This window comes from Schistocerca cancellata, chromosome 3, assembly GCF_023864275.1.
Source record: "Schistocerca cancellata isolate TAMUIC-IGC-003103 chromosome 3, iqSchCanc2.1, whole genome shotgun sequence".
Lineage (NCBI taxonomy): Eukaryota > Metazoa > Arthropoda > Insecta > Orthoptera > Acrididae > Schistocerca > Schistocerca cancellata.
The window spans coordinates 952,390,976-952,412,399 of NC_064628.1; the positions used below are offsets into that span (position 1 = coordinate 952,390,976).

Genomic DNA, 21,424 nt, shown 5'->3' on the forward strand with positions numbered 1-21,424 from the left:
AATAGCTGACAACACAATAATGGTGGAAGAGAAAGAACTATCTGCTCCAAAGGAACAGAAATCATGCTAGAAATGCTCGATTTGGGCAAAATTGTGCAAGATTTGAAAGAAAAATGTGCCATATCCACACGCCAGAAAAAAAGTAGCTATTCTTACCCTTGCACCTACCAGCTGGTCTATTGACTACACTGCGAAGGAATTCAATGTTTCTACATATATGGTAAAGCAAGCTAGGAAAATAAAAGCAACCCAAGGTGTGCTTCCACAACTTCAGCAGGCTCAGGGTAAGCAATTGAGTTCAGAAATAAAGGTGCTAGTGTTGGAGTTTTATGAAAATAATGACTACAGCCAAATAATGCCTGGAGAACAGACTGTGTAATGGTGAAAATGGGAAATGTACATGTACAGACGCAAAAAAGACTGTTGCTATGCAACATATCAGAACTATATGTAGAATTAAAGGAAAAGTATCCCAATACCAAAGTAGGTTTATCATCTTTTTTCAGTCTTCGGCCAAAATGGGTTGTGCCTGTAAGTGCAAGGGGCACACACAGTGTTTATATATGTGAGACCCATCAAAATGCTAAGCTGATGTTTGCTGCTATAAAGGATTCTGGTCTGGATTACAGAGGTGCAATGAAGCTGCTAGTGTGCGACATCAGTTCCTACCAGTGCATGATACACAGGTGTGAAAAGTGACGATGAACTTGTTTCTTATAAACAATGGACACACATGGATCGCACAAGTCTTGAAACAAAGCAAAGTACAGTGGAAGATTTTGATGAAATGTGTTGTCAAAAAACGGACAACCTGACCACACACACAGCAACAGCACAATCGGCTTATCTCCAGTTTTGTAAGGGTAATTTGAAACAAGATGAAATTATAGTAATACTAGACTTTTCTGAAAATTATGCATTTATAGTTAGAGATGCCATCTAAGGATATCATTGGGACAACAGTCGAGTAACTCTCAAGCCATTTGTGATATACTATAGAGGTGAATCAAGTGATGTGTCTGTCATGAACTTGTGCGTTTTTAGTGACTGTTTAATTCATGATACCATTGCAGTTCATGCCCACATTCGCACTGTCATGGCATACGTGGAAAACAAGCTGCCTCGCATACATTTGCGAAATACTACAGTGCTGGGGCAGCTAGTCAGAACAAAAACTGTAAAAATCTCAAAAATTTATGCATGCATTACCATGATTTTCAGATTCACGCAGAATGGGATTTTTTCACAACAAGTCATGGTAAAAATGTATGTGATGGTATTGGTGCTACCATTAAGCGCATGGCATCACGAGCTAGTCTGCAGCACCCTACAGGCGGTCACATTCTGACACCTCTTCAATTATTTACCTGGGTACAGAAAAATATCTCTGGCATACAGTCATTCTATGTTTCGAAAGATGAGGTGTAATCAGTCGAAGAGTTGCTAAAAAGCAGACTAGAACACATTAAAACTGTAGCAGGCACAAGGAGCCATCATCACTTCTCTCCAGCGGACTCTGACATTGTGCAGATGAGCAGACTGTACGATTATAACTATAGGTTCATGCACAACATGTGTCTTCACAGTGTGTCTCACTCAGGATTCAGAAGCAAAAGCAGCAACATACAACCAGGTTGCTATGTTACTGCTGTTTGATGACAAATGGTACTTAGGATATGTTGCAGAGTGCTGTGAAGCAGAAGGTGATGTATTTGTGAACTTCATGGCACCAGCAGGACCAGAAAGATCATTTCATTGGCCACATTTGGCAGATAGGTGTTGGATTCCTTTTGAACATATTCTTATGACAGTTCCAGTTCCTTCCACAGTGTCAGGAAGACAGTACAATTTGTCACTCAGTGTGCAGAGTACAGTAGCTAAAGTGTGGGAGAACTTCTGTTTGAAGCACAATAGACTGGTTTTTAGCAGTTAAGGTGCAGTAAACATTAATGATAGGTTGGGTTAATCTGTCTATATGTTGTTGCTTAGTGATTAAACAGTTGTGGGAGAGGATAAGAAGAGGCAGAACAGTTTACGATATGTTTTCACAAAATTGTGCAACAATGGCCACATCGCCAAATACATCTGTCAACTTCCATTGTACACAAATGTCAAGCAATGACATGCTGAAATTTTGAGATATGTGTCATTATCGTGTACTTATGCAGTGTGTGAAATTTGGCTTTGATATCATTTGTCCCTTTTGTGCTACCACACTTTGAAAATCTATGTTTTTTCAAATTTTTGTGTTTTCGTGTGTATGTAACCCAGTTTTTGTGACTGATATCATATTACATTTTGTTAATCACCTTTTGGAATTTTTTATTTTCCCTCAGAAATATGTTGTTGGTGTTTAGATTCATGGAGTGTGTTCTCTAAATGGATGTTACTGGGTTGTAAAAATTTCACTGGACTGTGTGGAATGATTCCAAAGTTATTAAGACCTGAAGTTGTGTCTGAAGATAGATTGCCAGATGCGGGTTGCAATTTCCGGGTCACGCCACCTTCTTTCACAAGTCATAATTCTGGAACTAAGTGGCAGGGGAAAGTAATACTTTGTACACAGGCCATTCTGTGCCAATTGGTCTAATATCAAGAAATGTTCCCACGTGACCATCATGGATTTTGATGAAATTTTGTATGAACATTCACACATGTTCTCAGTGAACACTGGTAAAGCTTCAGTTTCAGGAATTCAATACTTGCAGAGATATAGCTACTTGTTTGAAACCATAGCACAGCTTCCAATAGTGCGTCCTTGAATTTTCAGCAACTTTGAGATGAGATCTCTCTGTAAATATTTGCATGAAAGAAACAAAACTTGGCCATCTTATAAAATTTTTAGAGCTCTTTCAAGTAAAATATTAAGAAAAGGATTTCTGAGCAATTTTCATATAGATAATTTGAAGCAAAGTTGGCTGAAAAAATAGCTGTTTTAAAAAAAAAAAGGTGAATTTTTGGTTTTTTATACCTCCAAAAGTAATTGTGGGATGTACATGAAACTTTGCACACCATAGCTCACCAACACAAGGTCTTAGAATATAAAATTTCATTCTCCTATTGCTTTCCATTGTTTAAAAAATCTAGGGTGAAGTTGACGATTTTTCAAAAAGGGCTAAAAATGGGTATTTTTAGTCAAATTTTTCAAAAAAGTGTTTTCTTCAAACTCTTCTAAACTATGGTCATTAGAAAGAGCATATTCTAAACTATCTAGAAAAATTTTACCATCAGGCTTGGGATCCTGTGGTAAAGATACCCACCCGTGGCTGTTGTTGCTAAGCTATCGGGTGTGGCCCCTATGGCAATGGGAATGCTGGTTTTCTCAGCAGTGGTTAAGCCACCATGGACCATAGCAACTCATTTATACACTTCTTTTCCATCAGTAAGCCGGTGTTGTTCATTAAACAGGCAACTAATAATTAGATGATTATGCAAATAAATTTTACGATTTACATTCATTCTTAATAATAATTTTGTGTGTGTGTGTGTGTGTGTGTGTGTGTGTGTGTGTGTGTGTGTGTGTGTGTGTGTGTGTGTGTGTGTGTGTGTGAGAGAGAGAGAGAGAGAGAGAGAGAGAGAGAGAGAGAGAGAGAGACCTGGTGACAATTGAGAAATAACATTGTTTCTACTTCAATTCTTTTGCTATTCAGACTTATGCTAGGTCCTATTCATCAGGACTTCTTATTTCACTTATCCCAGACATTAATAAACATGTATAAGGCAAAATAAAACATTCCAGGTATAATTTGAGTGCCAGAAAAATGTGTTCAAACTTCCAGTGCGCCTCTTTGATGATGTTACTCTTTAGGGCCTTATATGCTTGCATTGCAAAACCAAATCCACTTTTCTAGATAGTTTAGAATATGCTCTTTCTAATGACCATAGTTTAGAAGAGTTTGGAGAAAACACTTTTTTGAAAAATTTGACTAAAAATACCCATTTTTAGCACTTTTTGAAAAATCGTCAACTTCACCCTAGATTTTTTAAACAATGGAAAGCAATAGGAGAATGAAATTTTATATTCTAAGACCTTGTGTTGGTGAGTTATGGTGTGCAAAGTTTCATGTACATCCGCAATTACTTTTCGAGGTATAAAAAACTAAAGTTCACATTTTTTTTAAAATAGCTATTTTTTCAGCCAACTTTGCTTCAAATTATCTATATGAAAATTGCTCAGAAATCCTTTTCTTAATATTTTACTTGAAAGAGCTCTAAAAATTGTATAAGATGGCCAAGTTTTGTTTCTTTCATGCAAATATTTACAGAGATATCTCATCTCAAAGTTGCTGAAAAATAAAGGATGCACTATTGGAAGCTGTGCTATGGTTTCAAACAAGTGGCTATATCTCTGCAAGTATTGAATTTCTGAAACTGAAACTTAACCAGTGTTCATTGAGAACATATGTGAATGTTCATACAAAATTTCATCAAAATCCATGAGGGTCATGTGGGAGCCTCTAGACCACTTGGCATGGAATGACCCCAAGCAGAGTAGCCAGCCTGTGTGGTGGTGTCACTATGTGCCCTTTTGGTTGAGCCCCCTGAAAACACAGGGATCACACATCTGATACCTGAGCTGTGACCACCTCATGTAAGCCTAGGAGTGGTTGCTTGTCATCCTGGTGCATCAGAACTCCCGGCAATAGCCACCGTGCCAGATGGCCCTTGCTGTGGCTGGGTGGTGCCCATGGGGAGAGCTCCTGCTCGGAGTGGGTGGCATCAGGGCGGATGCTATGCAAATGAAATGCATACGGGTCCAGAACTCTGGCTTTTCTTCTACGGCCGTCTCTTTGAATGGAAATTATTCTTTTAGTGCTGCTTCTTCTGCCCCTTAGACCGCCACGTGGCTACCCCTTGGGAGGAGGGTCAGGCTCGTCAGCTAGGGCGAAACCTATCCCCCGCTATCTGGTTTGCATCAGGACTGGTGGGGATACTTCCACCAATACCCAACCTTTATTTTTTGTGGAACACACACAAGACAAGTTTGGCGAAGTGGACTCTCTGAGCAAGATGCGATCGGGTTCGTTGTTGATCAGAACTGCTTCAGTTACCCAGTCTGTGGCCCTTTGTGCTTGTGACAGTCTTGGCACAATTTCTGTGTCCATTACCCCCCCCCCCCCCCCCTCCCTCCCTCCCACCAGTCTTTGAATATGGTTCATGGTGTAATTTATCACAGGGACCTCACCCATCAAACTGATGAGGAACTTGGGGACAAGCTATGACGGCGGGGTGTTCACTCTGTTTGATGTGTTCAGAAGGGCCAGAACGACAAGCACATTGATACTGGTGCCTTTAACCTGGCCTTTGAAGGAGATACCCTCCCTGAGAAGGTCAAGATTATGGTTTATCAATGTGACGTGAAGCCATACTTCCCATTGTTTGCAAACCCCTGTCTGTGGTTGTGGCAGTCCATTCCATGAGAGGAGTTCCTGTGTTCCCCCTCCTGTGTAGGTTAATTGTCATCGTAGTCATTCTCCACATTCACTGCATTGCCCGGCTTATAAGAAGGAAAAGAAGATACAGGAGTAAAAGTCCCTTGATCGCCTAGCCTACACTGAGGCTCGTAAGAAGTATGCATGTCTTCATCCTGTGTCAGTGATGTGACATCTGGCTATGCTTTAGTTACATCATCACCCCTTCCTCCCCCTTCTTTACCCCAGTCCTGAACCCTTTTCTCCCCCCCTCCCCAGCTGCAGAAGTGTCCCACTTCTTCGGCGTCTGCCGGACAAGGGCACCCCACCCAGAACCCCCCTTCCTGACACCTTCCAGGCCAAAGGTGCTGCCACATGACGACCATAAGAATCGCGGTCTGTGGGCCCCCAGGTCACCTGCTCTCTTTCTGGTCCAGATCTTGCTGCAGCTGGCTCCTTTTTGCAGCACAGCCCTCCTCGATCCTAAACAGAAAAGAAGAAGAAACGCAAGCCCTGGGACAAGGAGACTCCGGTGTTTCCGGAGGTCCCGTCCTGACTCTGACCTGCTGTTCGTGGATGTCGCCCCCTCCTTGTCGGTGACAGGTGGTGACCCAACGGCATGAGTGGCTTTAGCCTGTTCACCCCCCCCCCCCATTTGAATCATCATTCTGTGGTTATCCAATGGAATTGTTATGGGTATTACAGTCACTTTCCAGAGTTGAAATCCGTTATTTCATTTTACTCTGCAGCTTGTGTGGTTCTACAGGACCACTCACCGACCCTCTGTGGGTTCCATGTTTTCTGTCGCAGTTGGGTCGCTCCCCTGTGGGACTCTGGTGGCGTTTGTATGTTGGTCCTTACAGACATTGCTAGTACGTGGATTCCTCTTCAAACTGCATTGGAAGCGGTTGCTGTTAGGATCCACCTGGACTCTGGGGTCACAGTTTGCAATCTTTATCTCCCTCCTGACAGGTCCCTTCCACCTGCTGCCTTAACTGCCCTTCTTCAGCAACTTCTTCCTCTTTTCCTCCTCCTCGGGGATTTAATGCTCATCATTCTTTGTGGGGCAGTGCATTCCATCTAGTCGGGTTCTTCTCATAGACAAGTTTCTTGCAGACCACTACTTGTGCCTCCTTAATGATGGCTCCCCTACCGATTTCAGTGCCGGTCATTGTAAAATTTTTGGCCATCGATCTTTCTACATCTACATCTACGTCTACATTTATACTCCGCAAGCCACCCAACGGTGTGTGGCGGAGGGCACTTTACGTGCCACTGTCATTACCTCCCTTTCCTGTTCCAGTCGCGTATGGTTCGCAGGAAGAACGACTGTCTGAAGGCCTCTGTGCGCGCTCTAATCTCTCTAATTTTACATTCGTGATCTCCTCGGGAGGTATAAGTAGGGGGAAGCAATATATTCGATACCTCATCCAGAAATGCACCCTCTCGAAACCTGGCGAGCAAGCTACACCGCGATGCAGAGCGCCTCTCTTGCAGAGTCTGCCACTTGAGTTTGTTAAACATCTCCGTAACGCTATCACGGTTACCAAATAACCCTGTGACGAAACGCGCCGCTCTTCTTTGAATCTTCTCTATCTCCTCCGTCAACCCGATCTGGTACGGATCCCACACTGATGAGCAATACTCAAGTATAGGTCGAACGAGTGTTTTGTAAGCCACCTCCTTTGTTGATGGACTACATTTTCTAAGGACTCTCCCAATGAATCTCAACCTGGTACCCGCCTTACCAACAATTAATTTTATATGATCATTCCACTTCAAATCGTTCCGCACGCATACTCCCAGATATTTTACAGAAGTAACTGCTACCAGTGTTTGTTCCGCTATCATATAATCATACAATAAAGGATCCTTCTTTCTATGTATTCGCAATACATTACATTTGTCTATGTTAAGGGTCAGTTGCCACTCCCTGCACCAAGTGCCTATCCGCTGCAGATCTTCCTGCATTTCACTACAATTTTCTAATGCTGCAACTTCTCTGTATACTACAGCATCATCCGCGAAAAGCCGCATGGAACTTCCGACACTATCTACTAGGTCATTTATATATATATTGTGAAAAGCAATGGTCCCATAACACTCCCCTGTGGCACACCAGAGGTTACTTTAACGTCTGTAGACGTCTCTCCGTTGATAACAACATGCTGTGTTCTGTTTGCCAAAAACTCTTCAATCCAGCCACACAGCTGGTCTGATATTCCGTAGGCTCTTACTTTGTATATCAGGCGACAGTGCGGAACTGTATCGAACGCCTTCCGGAAGTCAAGAAAAATAGCATCTACCTGGGAGCCTGTATCTAATATTTTCTGGGTCTCATGAACAAATAAAGCGAGTTGGGTCCCACACGATCGCTGTTTCCGGAATCCATGTTGATTCCTACATAGTAGATTCTGAGTTTCCAAAAACGACATGATATTCGAGCAAAAAACATGTTCTAAAATTCTACAACAGATCGACGTCAGAGATATAGGTCTATAGTTTTACGCATCTGCTCGACGACCCTTCTTGAAGACTGGGACTACCTGTGCTCTTTTCCAATCATTTGGAACCTTCCGTTCCTCTAGAGACTTGCGGTACACGGCTGTTGGAAGGGGGGCAAGTTCTTTCGCGTACTCTGTGTAGAATCGAATTGGTATCCCATCAGGTCCAGTGGACTTTCCTCTGTTGAGTGATTCCAGTTGCTTTTCTATTCCTTGGCCACTTATTTCGATGTCAGCCATTTTTTTCTCTTTCTTCTCCCTCTCTCCTCCGTTCATTACACTGGTCGCCCCATGATTAACTTTGCGATAGTGATTACTTCCCATTGATTCTCTCACTCCCCAATGGACGACCTGGTTGGTCTTTCCAACGCGCCGATTGGCCTCTATATACTGCACAGGTCGTTTTTTCTCCCTCTTCATAAGGTTGTATTGCTTACGTCCTATGTGATGTGTCTGATGCGATTGTTCGTACTGTTGCCTTGCTATCCCACGCTCATCTGGACCATTTTGTGCTGTCAAGTCCTGTGGTGGAATACGGCCATTGCCATTGCTATCTGTCGAGCTTTGCAACAAGTGGCACCCATCCACTGTCAACCTTATTACCTTTAAACGCCTTCGCGCCAAAGCCTGTTACTTAATGTAATGGAGCATACGGATGTGTTGGGAACGGTTTGTTCCTTCCCTCGGTTCTACTGTCACTATGTCACCGGTATGGGCTACACTTCGCTCTCTCCAAGGTTGCCATTGGCAGTCTACCCTCCTGGGCCTTGCCCTCTCAGGTGGCCATTGCACAGACCCGTTGATTCTTGTGGAACATCTTGTGACCCATTTTGCAACAGCATCAACATCAACCTCCTATCCGGCTGCTTTCCTTCACTAGAAACAGCGGGCCGAAGCTTCCGCCTTACATTTTACACCTTGTCAGTTAGAATCTTACAATGAACCTTTTACTGAATGGGAAATTCTTTCCGCATTTTCTTCTTCTAATGAAATTGTCCCCGCCTAGACTCCATTCATAACCAATTGCTTCAACATCTCAGCGCTCAACAACAATATCTTCTCCAGGTGCTTAACCGTATTTGGCTTCAGGATGACTTTCCTTCCCAATGGAAGGATAGCATCGTGGTTCCTGCCCTTAAGCCTGGTAAGAACCCCTTGTTTGTCGAAAGCTATCGGCCAATTAGTCTGACAAATGTTGGTTGCAAGTTACTTGAACGGATGGTAGCCCGTTGGCTCAGTTGGGCCTTCGAATCTAGGGATCTATTGCCCCTTACCAGTGTGGCTTCCGAGAGGGGCGGTCTCTGATCGATCATTTACTTCACTTGGAATCCACAGTTCGGCATGCTTTTTCCCAGAACCGCCATTTGGTTGCGGTATTTTTTGAAATTCACAAGGCCTATGACATGGCTAGGCGCCATCATATCTTTCTTACACTTCGTGAGTGGGGTCTTGGGGGCCCACTCACAGTTTTTACCCACCAGTTCCCGTTCCATGAGTCGTTCAGGGTTTGGGTTGGTACTGTTTTTAGTTCTTCACAGACCCAGGAGAATGACATCCCACAGGGTTCCGTATTGAGTGTACTTCTTTTCCTCATTGCTATAGGTGGACTTGTGGCCTCAGCCGGTCCTTTGGTCACCCCTGCTCTGTATGTGGATGATTTCTGCATTTGGGTTAGTTCCTCTTTGATGTCCTCTGCAGAGCGGCAGCTCCAGGGTGCTATATGGCGTGCCTCTGCATGGACCCCCCTCAAACTGGTTTCTCTCCTTTAAATCGTGGGTGGTCCACTTCTGTTGCCGTACTGTGGTCCCTCGATCCAGAGCTCTACTTGTGGTCCCACAGTTTCGTTTTCTGGGTCTTCTTTTCGACAACAAGCTCACTTGGCTGCCTCATATCAGACTTCTGAAGATAGGATGTTAATGTAGACTCAATGTCCTTCGCTTCCTTGCCCACACCTCTTGGGGTGCGGATCGTTCCACTCTTCTCAGCCCTTATCGGGCTTCAGTGCTGTCTCGCTTGGACTATGGTTGTCAAGTTTATGGTTCGGTTGCTCCTTACACACTGTGCCTCCTGGATCCGGTCCACCATTGTGGTATCCATTTGGCCACCGGTGCCTTCCCTATGAGCCCTGTTGATAGTCTCCTGGTTAAAGCAGGGATCCACCCCTTTTTGTTTGGCGCTCCGTCTTCTGGTTTCTTATACAATCACTGTCCGTTCCTTTCCCACTCATCCTTCCTATTCTATCCTGTTCCCAGACCAAGGACGTCATCCACCTGATTCCCGCCCTCGGTCGGGTTTACCGGTTGGGTTCCGTCTTGCGTCTCTTTGTCCTATCTTCCACAATCCCTCCCCAACACCCCCTCTTGGTTAGTTCCTCTGCCCTGTATTCGGATGGGTCTTCACCAAGGTCCGAAAGATTCTTTTCCCCCGATGATGTTCCATTGTTTTTTCCATCGAATTTTATGGGAGTTCTGGGATGCTGTTGTTTTTTACACCAGTGGCTTTAAATCTGCTGATTGTGTGGGATATGACTTCACGTTGTCTGTTGGCATGGAAAATAATCTTCTGCCAACTGCATGTGGGGTGTTTACTGTGGAATCCTTACCTTTATTAAACAGTCCCAACTTGCCCGCATTTTGTTATGTACGGACTCAATGAGTGGCCTTCAGGCTATTGATAGGTGTTTTTTCCCGCCATCTCTTGGTCTTGGCCATCCATGACCGTCTCGCTGATCTTCACCGTGCTGCTTGTTCCGTTGACTTCCTTTGGGTACCTGGCCGTTTGGGTATCCCAGGTAATGAGCTTGCTGATTGTTTGGCTGGGGGAGCAGTCACTTACCCCACTTCTCTGTAACCTCTCCTGCAGTGGATCTACGGCTTCACATCAAATCCCACTTCGCGTAATCATGGGCCAACTCTTGGGAGGCTACCTCCCTGTCTAATAAACTTCGTGCAATTAGGGTGATACCAGTCCCATGGCGTTATTCCTTCCGCCTCTCCTGAAAGGCCTCAACCACCCTGTGTCGTCTCTGCATTGGCCATATCAGGCTGACACATGGTTTCCTTTGTGCAGTGAGCCACCTCCACTTTGTGGTTGTGGAGCCTTCCGATCTGTAGCCCACGTTTTGGTGGAATGCCCCCTTCTTTTGGCTATGCATACTATGTACAGACTTCTCCGCACTTTACCTTTAATGTTGGCTTAAGATTCCCGGATGGTCGAACTGGCTCTGTTTCCTCCGTGAAATTGGTTTTTATTCTCGGTTTTAAGGTTTTTAATCTCACTCTGGTGTTGGGGTGTCTCACACTGTAAGCTGTGTTTGGAGATTCCTGACTCCCCACCCTGGCCAAGGTCCTCTTTTCTCTCCCCTTAACTCTGTTTTTTTCTTTAATCACTTTTTAGATTTGGGTAGTGTCCTTTTACAGTACCCACATTTACATTCTAGCGGTTGAACGCTTTTGAATAGCAGGTGGTCTTGCATGTACTGCATCTAAACTAACTTTGTGTTTTGCCTTACAGCAGGTCTCGTCATGGGGGAAGCCTCGTCAGCTAGGTCCACCGCATGAGTGTCTAGGGAAGTGATTCCAGTGGTGGTTTCATGTTCCCTTCCACTAATGATGACGAAATGATAACGAGGACAACACATCACCCAGCCTCCCCTCCCCCCCCCCCCCCTCTCTGCGGGTCCAGGGGTTGGAATAGGCCCGAGGTATTCATGCCTGTCATATGAGGTGACTAAAAGGAGTTTCACACGTTTCGGCCTTTATGTGACTGTCCCCTGTAGGATTTGACCTCCATTCTTCAAAATTTTCCCTAAGAGCGAGCCAGTTGGGGAAGGGCGCCTTACAAGGTGCATCGTGTCCATCGTGCATTGAGATCTTTAGCCCATTTTCTCGTCGTCGCATTGCAGTCCTGCCTATTCTCCATCTCTTGGGCGAGGACACCTTCTTGGGTGCGTTTTCCACCATGCACTATGCAGTGCCGATTTTTGCTTCGATGATGACCGTGGACTTCTTTGCACCTGATGTCCAGCACGGTAGCCAGTCCATTGTGTGGTGGGGCTGCCATGTACCCTGTTGATTGCAGTCCCCAGACCACATGGGGATTGCTCTGTTGATGCCTGCGCCATTAACTCACCACGTATGCCAAGGGGTAGATGCCCGTCCCCCTGGGGCATCGGGACTCGTGGCAATGGCCATCCTGCCAGGTGGCCTTTGCTGCGGCTGGGTGGCACCCGTGGGGAGGGCCCCTGGTCCGATTGGGTGGCATTAGGGCGGATGACACACGATGAAGCGTAGTCCATCATCTGTTGCTGGTGGTGAAACTCCAGCAGTCTCTAAGTGATCACGAGATCAATTCAACGCACAGAAGTATGACCCCAAATCGTTCCCCTCCCTGGCCACACCGTGGGAGGAACGTCAGGCTAAGGATGGCAGCGGACCTTATTCGCCCTGGTACCTTGTATGTTCAAGAGCTGATGGGGAATCTTTCATGATGATGAAGCCTCAGCTTTTTGTTGAGCATTGAGAGGACAAGTTCGGGGAGGTAGAGGGCTTGTCCAAAATGAGATCTGGGTCAATCTTGATCAAAATAGCATCTTCTGCCCAGTCACGGGGAGTTACTCGCTTGGGACAAATTGGGGGATGTTTCTGTAACCATCACACCCCATACATGCTTAAATATAATCCAGGGTATCATATTTCACAGAGATCTTCTTTTGCAGTCAGACAATGAGCTGCACGCCAATTTAGAGCGGCGAGGTGTACATTTCGTCCGGCATGTCCACCGGGGTCCGAAGGATAATCAGGTTGCCACTGGGGCCTTCATCTTGGCGTTTGAGGGTGATGCATTGCCCGAGAAGGTCAAGATGATGGTCTACCGGTGCAATGTAAAGCCCTATATTCCTCCCCCGATACAGTGCTTAAAATGCTGGAAGTTCAGCCACCTGTCTTCACGCTGTATTCACATGCTGAGATTGCGGACGTCCATCACATCACGATACTCCATGTGCCCCGCCTCCCATCTGTGTCAACTGTGGAGAGCACCATTCACCTTGCTCGCCTGATGGCAGGATTCTCCAGAAAGAAAGGAAAATCATGGAGTACAAGACACTGGACAGGCTGACCTACACCGAGGCTAAGAGAAAATTTGAACGCCTGCATCGTCTGCGTATATCATCTTATGCCGCCACTACAACAGTTCTGGCACCATCAGCTCTGCCAACCCAGGTCACCTCTCAGACCCAGAAGACTACACATGCCCCCTTGATGGTGGGGAGGCATTTCCCTCCCTGTTGCTCCTACACCACCTACTTCAGGAGCAAACACCCTCCCCCCCTCCCAATCCATTGGGGACATCTGTCCCCACTTCTAAGCTGGAGAAGCGTAAGTCTTCTTCGGCTTCTCTGGCTAGGAAGGGGTCCCTTGGTCACTCCCTTCCCAGGTTTCTTTTAGAGGGAAAAAAGACACCCGCCAGTGGCTGAAGAGCCCAAAAGCAACTGTCCGTACGGCTTCATCCTCAGTCTCGGAGACTGAGCCAGTTAAGTCCTTGCAGCCAGGGAAACTCAAGGAGCAGCGAGAGAAATCCATAAAGAAACCCCTAAGACCCAGGAAATTGTGGTGGCACCCACACCACCGCTACCTACAAGCCCCGGAGCTGAGGATCTAGTGGAGATTTAGGCATCCACTGAGGACCTAGATCTTGCCAGAACCTCACAGTGGATATAGATTGCTGAAGTAATGAATCAGTGGCAACAGGTGACTCTGAGGTGTAAACAGCCTCATTGAATGTACCATGCCTTCCCAGTCTCACGATGTCATCCTCCAGTAGAATTGCGGTGGTTTTTTCCACCACATGGCTGAGCTACGGCAACTGTTAAGCTTTACACCTGCTATGTGCATTGCCCTCCATGGCTATAAGGGATATTACAGGAACCGTAGCGACTATAGTCGAGTGTCGGGTAGAGTTTGCGTTTATGTCCTAAACTCGGTCTGTGGTGAACATGTGCCCCTTCAAACCCCTCTTGAAACTGTGGCTGTCAGAATGACGACGACACAGGAAATAGATATCTGCAATGTACATCTTCCTCCAGATAGTGCAGTACCCCTGAATGTATTAGCTGCACTGATTGATCAACTCCCTAAACCTTTCCTACTTCTGGGAAATTTTAATGCCCATAACCCCTTGTGGGATGGTACCATGCTTACTGGCCGAGTGAGAGATGTCGAAACTTTACTGATGCAATTCGACCTCTGCCTCTTAAATACTGGGGCTGCCACACATTTCAGTGTGGCTCATGATGGTTATGGCCATTGATTTATCAATTTGCATCCCAGTATTTCTCCCATCTATCCACTGGAGAGCACATGATGACATGTGTGGTGGTGACCACTTCCCCATCTTCCTGTCACACCCCCTGGTGTCATGCCCATGGACGCCTGCCCAGATGGGCTTCGAACAAGGCAGACTGGGTAACTTTCACCTCTGTTGTCACTGCTGAATCTCCACTACATGGTAACATCGATGTGAAGGTTGAGCAGGTGAATAGCACAATTGTTTCTGCAGCAGAAAATGCGATTCCTCGCTCTTTAGGGTGCCCGAGGTGTAAGGCAGTCCCTTGGTGGTCGCAGGAAGTGGCTGAAGCAATTATGGAGCGTCGGTGAGCTCTACAGTGGGATAAGCCGCAACTTTACCTGGAGGACCTCATAGATTTTAAACGGCTCTGTGCCCATGTTCGCTACCTTATCAAACAACAGGAGGAGGAGTGTTGGGAGAGATAAGTCTCCACCATTGGTTGCCACAAGTCGCCTTCCCAAGTCTGGGCAAAAATTAAATGTCTTTTCGGGTACCAAGCCCCAACTGCTGTCCCCGGTGTTACCGTAAATGATGAGTTTTATACAGACGCAAAGGTGATTGCCGAGGACTTTGCTGAGCACTTTGCTCGAGCCTCTGCGTTGGAGAATTACCCCTGAGCCATTCGCACACTCAAATGGCAGCTAGGAGGGAGTGTCCTCACATTCAGTACATGCTGCAGTGAATCCTATAACGCCCCATTTACTGAGTGGGAGCTTCTCATTGCCCTTGCACATTGCCCTGACACAGCTCCTGGGCCAGATTGCATCCACAGTCAGATGATTAAACATCTCTCATCTGACTACAAGTGATATCTCCTAGTCGTCTTCAACTGGATCTGGTGCGATGGTGTCTTCCCATCACAGTGGTGGGAGAGCACCATTATTCCGGTGCTCAAACCCAGTAAAAACCTACTTCATGTGCATAGCTATTGGCCTATCAGCCTCAACGACGTTCTTTGTAAGCTGCTGGAATGTATGGTATGTCAGCAGTTGGGTTGGGCCCTGGAATCAGGTGGCTTGCTGGCTCCATGTCAGGGCATCTTCTGCCAGGGTTGCCCTACCACTGATAATCTTGTGTCCATTCAGTCTGCCATCCGAACAGCCCTTTACACACAGCAGCACTTGATTGCCGTCTCTTTTGGCTAACGTAAAGCATATGACATCACTTGGTGATGTTGTGTCCTTGCCAAATTGTATGAGTTGGGTCTCTGGGGACCACTCCAGATTTTTATCCAAAACTTCCTGTCGCTCCGTACTTTCCGTGTACAAGTTGGTGACTCCCATAGTTTCATCCATATCCAGGAGAATGGAGTCCTGCAGGGCTCTGTATTGAGCATGTCTCTATTTTTAGTGTCCATTAATGGTCTAGCAGCGGCTGTAGGGCCCTCCGTCTCACCTATGCAGACGACTTCTGCATTTCGTACTGCTGCTCCAGTACTGTTGTTGCTGAGTGGCACCTCCAGGGAGCCATCCACAAGGCGCAGTCATGGGCTCTAGCCCACGGCTTCCAGTTTTTAGCCGCAAAGTCATGTGTCATGCACTTCTGTTGGCGTCGTACTGTTCATCCGGAACCCACACTTTATCTTAATGACGATCCACTCACTGTAGTGGAGGCATATCAGTTCCTAGGACTGGTTTTCGACACCCGTTTGACTTGGCTCCCTCATCTTCGCCAGCTTAAGCAGAAGTGCTGGCAGCACCTCAATGCCCTGTGTTGCTTGAGCAACACCAATTGGGGTGCAGATCTCTATACGCTGCTGCAGCTCTACAGAGCCCTTGTCCAATACCGAATTGACTATGGGAGTGTGGTTTATGGTTCGGCAGCACCTTCAACATTGCATTTACTCGATCCTGTGCACCACTGTGGGGTTTGACTAGCGACAGGAGCTTTTAAAATGAGTCCGGTGTCTGGCATACTGGTGGAGGCTGGTGTCCCTCCACTGCAGATGAGACGTGCGCAACTGCTTGCCAGTTACGCAGCACACATTCATAGTTCCCCTGAGCATCCGAATTACCCTCTCCATTTCCCACCCGCGGCAGTCCATCTCCGGCATCGGCAGCCCAGATTGGGGTTAACGATTGTGGTTTGCGTGTGGTCTCTTCTCTCCGAACTGGAGTCCTTCTCTTTACCACCTCTACTTGTGGTCTGTTCATGTACGTCTCCATGGTGTACACCTTGGTCACAGCTTCGTCTGGACCTTTTGCATGGCCTTAAGGACTACATTAACACTGCCACTCTCCCCTGTTGCTTCCTCTCTATTCTTGACGTGTTCCACGACTCTAAAGTGGTTTACACCAATGGCTCAATTGCTGATGGTCACGTAGGCTTTGCATATGTTCATGGAGGACATGTTGAGCAGCACTCCTTGCCAGTTTGCTGCAATGTTTTCACTGCAGACCTGGCAGCCATATCTTGTGCTGTTCAGTACATCCGCTGGTGCCCTGGTGAGTCATTTCTCCTATGTACTGACTCATTGAGTAGCCTACAAGCTATCGACCAGTACTACCCTTGCCACCCTATGGTAGTGTCCATTCAGGAGTCATCTATGCTCTGGAACAGTCCCACCGCTCCCTGGTGTTTGTGTGGATCCCAGGACACTTCGGAATCCCTGGTAATGAACTTGCTGACAGGCTGGCCAAACAGGCGACACGGAAACCGCTTCTGTAGATAGGCATCTCCAAAGTTGACCTGCGTTCTTTCTTACACTGCCGGGTTTTCCGGCTTTGGGAGACGGAATGGCATAACAGCACGCACAACAAACTGCGTGTCATTAAAGAATCAGTTGTCCTCTGCCGTCTCCGCATCAGCCATACGTGGCTAACGCATTGTTACCTACTATGTCGCGAGGACGCACCTCAGTGTTGCTGTGGCTCCCGAATGACAGTGGTCCACCTTTTCCTGGACTGTCCACTTTTAGCCACCCTGCGACAGACTTTTAACTTTCCCAGCACCCTGCCTTTGGTGTTGGGCGACAATGCCTCCACAGCAGCTTTAGTTTTACATTTTATCTGTGAGAGTGGGTTTTATACTTCTGTGTGAGTTTTAGTGCATGTCGTTTGTCCCTCCGTGTCCTCCACCCTAGTGCTTTTAGGGTGGAGGTTTCAATGTGTTGCAGAGTGGCTGGCTTTCCCTTTTATTCTCATGGTTGGCCAGCCACTGTAATCTGCTGTCATGCTTTACTCCCTTCTGTTTCTAGTGGCTCTCTTGTTTTATTGTCCTCTTTAGATTCTTTTAATATTCATTGCCTTCCCTTCATTCTTGTGGCTTTTCTTTTCTTTCCTTTTTGTGTTATATATTTCGTCCGTTTTATACTCACCCTTCTGGCATTGTTTTGTTAGGAGCAAGGGACTGATGACCTCGTAGTTTGGTCCCTTCTCTCTTTTTCAACCAACCAACCAACACTCAGTCTCTGAGTGGGGAATATCCCCGGCCCAGCTCTGAGTCGAACCCAGACCCCTTGGCGTGACAGAGTGCCACTCTGACCACTCAGCTGTCAGGGCGGACTGTACTGCATCAGAGGTGGGATATTTCCTGCATCTAGCATAGCCTTGGGGTTGCCCACTTGCTGACTTCCCTCCCTTTTGTTTTCATCATTGACAACACAACTGCACTTTTATGTTTTTTAGCCTTTTAACTTTTATCGTTGTGATTCTTCTGAGATGTAAATCCGTCCGAATGGACTGCCTTTGAATCAAGGGACTGACAACCTTGCTGTTTGGTCCCTTAAACCCCAATTAACCAACCAACCAACCCATTATTGCCCGTCTCCCACTGGACATCTCAGGCTCCCTTTTCGTTAATGATTTCGCCATCTATTGCAGTTTGCTACGGACTTGTCTCGTTGAGTGGCATTTTCAGTGTTGTCTCGATTGTCTTTACTTGTGGAGCATAGACAGCAGCTATCACTCTCCCAATGACAGAACCATTTGTATGAATTTGGTTTCTGCCACTGTATTTACATCTTGGGCTTGTGGCTCTTTCGTTCATTGCAACTATGAAATTCCTAGGGCTCATGCTCGATAGGAAACTTTCTTTGTCCTCCCACGTCTTACATAGCCACCTGTTGTACTCGGTCTCCAAATGCCATACGTGTCCTCAGCAGTACTTCCCTGGGAGTGGATCGGACCACCTTCCTCCGTTCGTACCAGTCCCTTGTCTGTTGGGAACTATACTGTTGGTGTTTTGGTTACACATCTACATGTCCATCCATCTTACGCTAAACACAATCGATCATCGTGGAATCCGATTGGCCACTGGTGCTTTTTACCCCAGCCTGGTTGAGAGTCTCTGTGTAGAAGCTGTCAAACTACTGCAGTCATAGTGCTGTAATTTTCTCCTCGGCAGATACGCATGCTGTTTATCTGCAATGCGTGGCCACTCCTCCTGTGCATCCTTCGATGACTCCTGTGATTGCCAGTATGGGGCGCATCCCTCTTCTCTGTTACCTCCTGGACTTCGCTTTTGGCTGTTGCTCCAGTGGCTTAACTTCACACTACCTGCCACTCTTACCCAATCGGTGTAAACCCCTCACCACCTTGGCTTTGTGCTCCAGCCCCTCTTCATCTTTGACTTCACTAGCTTCCTAAGGACTCTACTCCAGACTCTATCACTGTAAGTTTCTTGACTTCGCATGGAACTTTGTGCTAGTACCTTTGTGTACACTGATGGCTAACCGTGTTGTCGGGTGTGCTTTCATTGTTGGCACACACACTTTTCGGTACCATCTTCAGAAACACTGCTCAGTATTTACAGTGGAGCTCTTTGTCCTGTATTCAGTCCATGCAATACAGTTAGTGACACAGGATTTTCAATTGCATCATCTGCTCAGACTCTCTCAATGCACGTCAAAACTTCTGTGTGCTGTACACCGCCCATCCTATAGCTCATCAGGTCCAGGAAAGCTTGCACTTACTCACTCTTGATGGAGCCACTGTTACGTTTGTGGATCCCTGGTCACATTGGTCTAACAAGAAACGAGGTTGCTGACGCTGCTGCCAAGGCTGCAGTCCTCATGCCTCGGTCCGCTAGTTCTTACATTCCCTCCTAATGATCTCTGTGTTGCTGTCTGTCAGCAGGTTGTGTCACCATTGGCCTTCCCATCATGGGAACAAGCTCTAGGGAATTAAACCTTTCCCAGTGGCTTGGCTGACTACCTCTCATCTCTCTTGCCCTTATGAGATCATTTTAGCTAGGTTGTGTATTGGGCACTGTCTTTTTAACCATCGCCATTTGTTAAGTTTTGATCTATCACCACTTTGTGCTTATTGTCCTCAACATTTAACGGTTTGCTACTTCCTCATGGAATGCCCTTTTTTTAACCACTTACATTCTAATTTATGTTTGCTGCCTGAGCTATCAGGCATTTTAGCGGATGTCGTGCGGGCTGTTGGCCACGTTTTACTCTTTATCCCTCGTAGCAATATGGTGAAGGACATTTAATCTTTAGTTCAGGACCTCCGTTGTCTCTAAGGTGTGTTTTGTGGACCTTTCTCAGAGTCCGTGTTTTTAGCTGTCTTTCGATTGAGCTAATGTGTAACCATTTTTATCTCCTTTTTTGTCTTTGTGTTCTGCGGTTCTGACATACACGTATGATCCTAGCTGTTTTTGTGTCCTAAAACAAAACAAAACAATGCAAAAGTAGATCTGCTGGTGCAGAGATTTATGCTTGCTATGCCGTGTCGGTATCACTACTGTACGTGTCAGATTTAATCATAATTTGCATTTTTTTGTTCAAATTTAAATTGCCTGTTTTCAGTGCTGTTAGGTAATGAGACCTGGTAACAGTTCTATATTTGATTAAATTTTACAGGTAACATGGCTTATGAAGTTGGCAGTTTATCAAGTCTAATTTCTGGAATAAAAGAAAATAGAAACGAAAAGATTATTTTTCAAAAGAAAGTTATAAAACAACAGTTTCCATTAACTGAGAAAACATCACAAAGCAAAAGGAAAACATCCAGCTATGAAAATATTAAAATAAAGTCAAAAGTACACAGGTATGTATGTATGATGCATTTTGCTTTACCCTTACCCTTACCCTTTTCCAAACACACATTTGAAATCAAGAGTGATATCAAACTTGGGATGAGAGGACTTAAAAATCAATCTAATCTTGTTCTTCTGTGTCCTGAACTGAGAATCGAGGGAGACTTGAGCATGTCTGATTTAACAGAACTCTTTCCACTTTTTCTAGAAAAAAAGATATTCTAATTGTGTGTTTCAGTCTGCTAGCCATAAGTTATTTGTGTTATTTCCTAATTAGAAGATTCTGTTAGATTAATGTTGTTCATTGTGTAATATTACTAGGTTTATTTCTGTTTTCAGTGCAATTCAATACCTACTTGTGATAATTTATGACCTAACACACTTTTTTAAACAAGTAGATTTATTATTGAAAGATTTTTCTTCTTTTAAGTTGTTAAAAGTATTCCTGGATAAAGTTAACCCCCCCCCCCCCCCCCGCCCTCCTCCCCTGGGAGCCTCACAACCCTTTTGTGGGGATGTGCTTGGCTACCATGGGGGTGCCAGCCTGTGCAGTGCTACTTCCCTTCCTGTGCTGCAAGCCTATACTTAAATTTCTTTCCTCCTGTGCCTATCTGTCAGATGATCTTCCTGTTACAGAACCCACTTTGATGTGGTACATGATTCAGGACCCTAGTTTTCAATTTCACTTCTGGTGCTCTCTATACCTTTTCATTAATAAGTACATGGCTCCCATTGTTTGGTTCGACCTGCCACCACTTTTCCAAATTGTCAGAAGTGTGGATTGTTCAGGTAAGGTCACCCAATGTGTATTATACCTTTGTGTCTTTTCAGTTTAGTAGCCTTTCTTTATAATAAGGTAATAGTCTAAAACCCAGCACGGTAGCCATAACGTGTATGTATGTGTGTGTGTGTGTGGGGGGGGGGGGTGAGGGAGGGAGGGGATTGGTCATAAAAGTACCTGCACAGTGGTAGTCCTCTGACCACACAGTGATTGCACTGTTGGTGCCCGAGTTGAACTCTCCACATGTGTGCTGAGGAGTATGTGCCCATCATAACTTGGGCACGGGGACTCCTAGCAATGGATCACTGGCCAGGTATCTGTTGCTGAGGCTGGGTGGTATCCATGGGAAAAGCCCCCATTCGGAGTATGTGGCACTATGGCAGGTGATGTGCATA

General features: G+C 45.9%; 1 protein-coding gene across 2 annotated transcripts in view; it reads left to right on the forward strand.

The window, feature by feature from the left end:
* LOC126176018 (RNA-binding protein 34) overlaps positions 1-21,424 on the forward strand; it is a 110,775-nt gene that overhangs the window by 13,814 nt on the left and 75,537 nt on the right. For both annotated transcript variants that reach the window (XM_049923140.1, XM_049923141.1), the window contains exon 2: positions 20,073-20,259. In XM_049923140.1, the coding sequence (XP_049779097.1) occupies positions 20,078-20,259 (182 nt within the window). In that variant the 5' untranslated portion in view covers positions 20,073-20,077. The remainder of the gene's footprint in view (positions 1-20,072; positions 20,260-21,424) is intronic.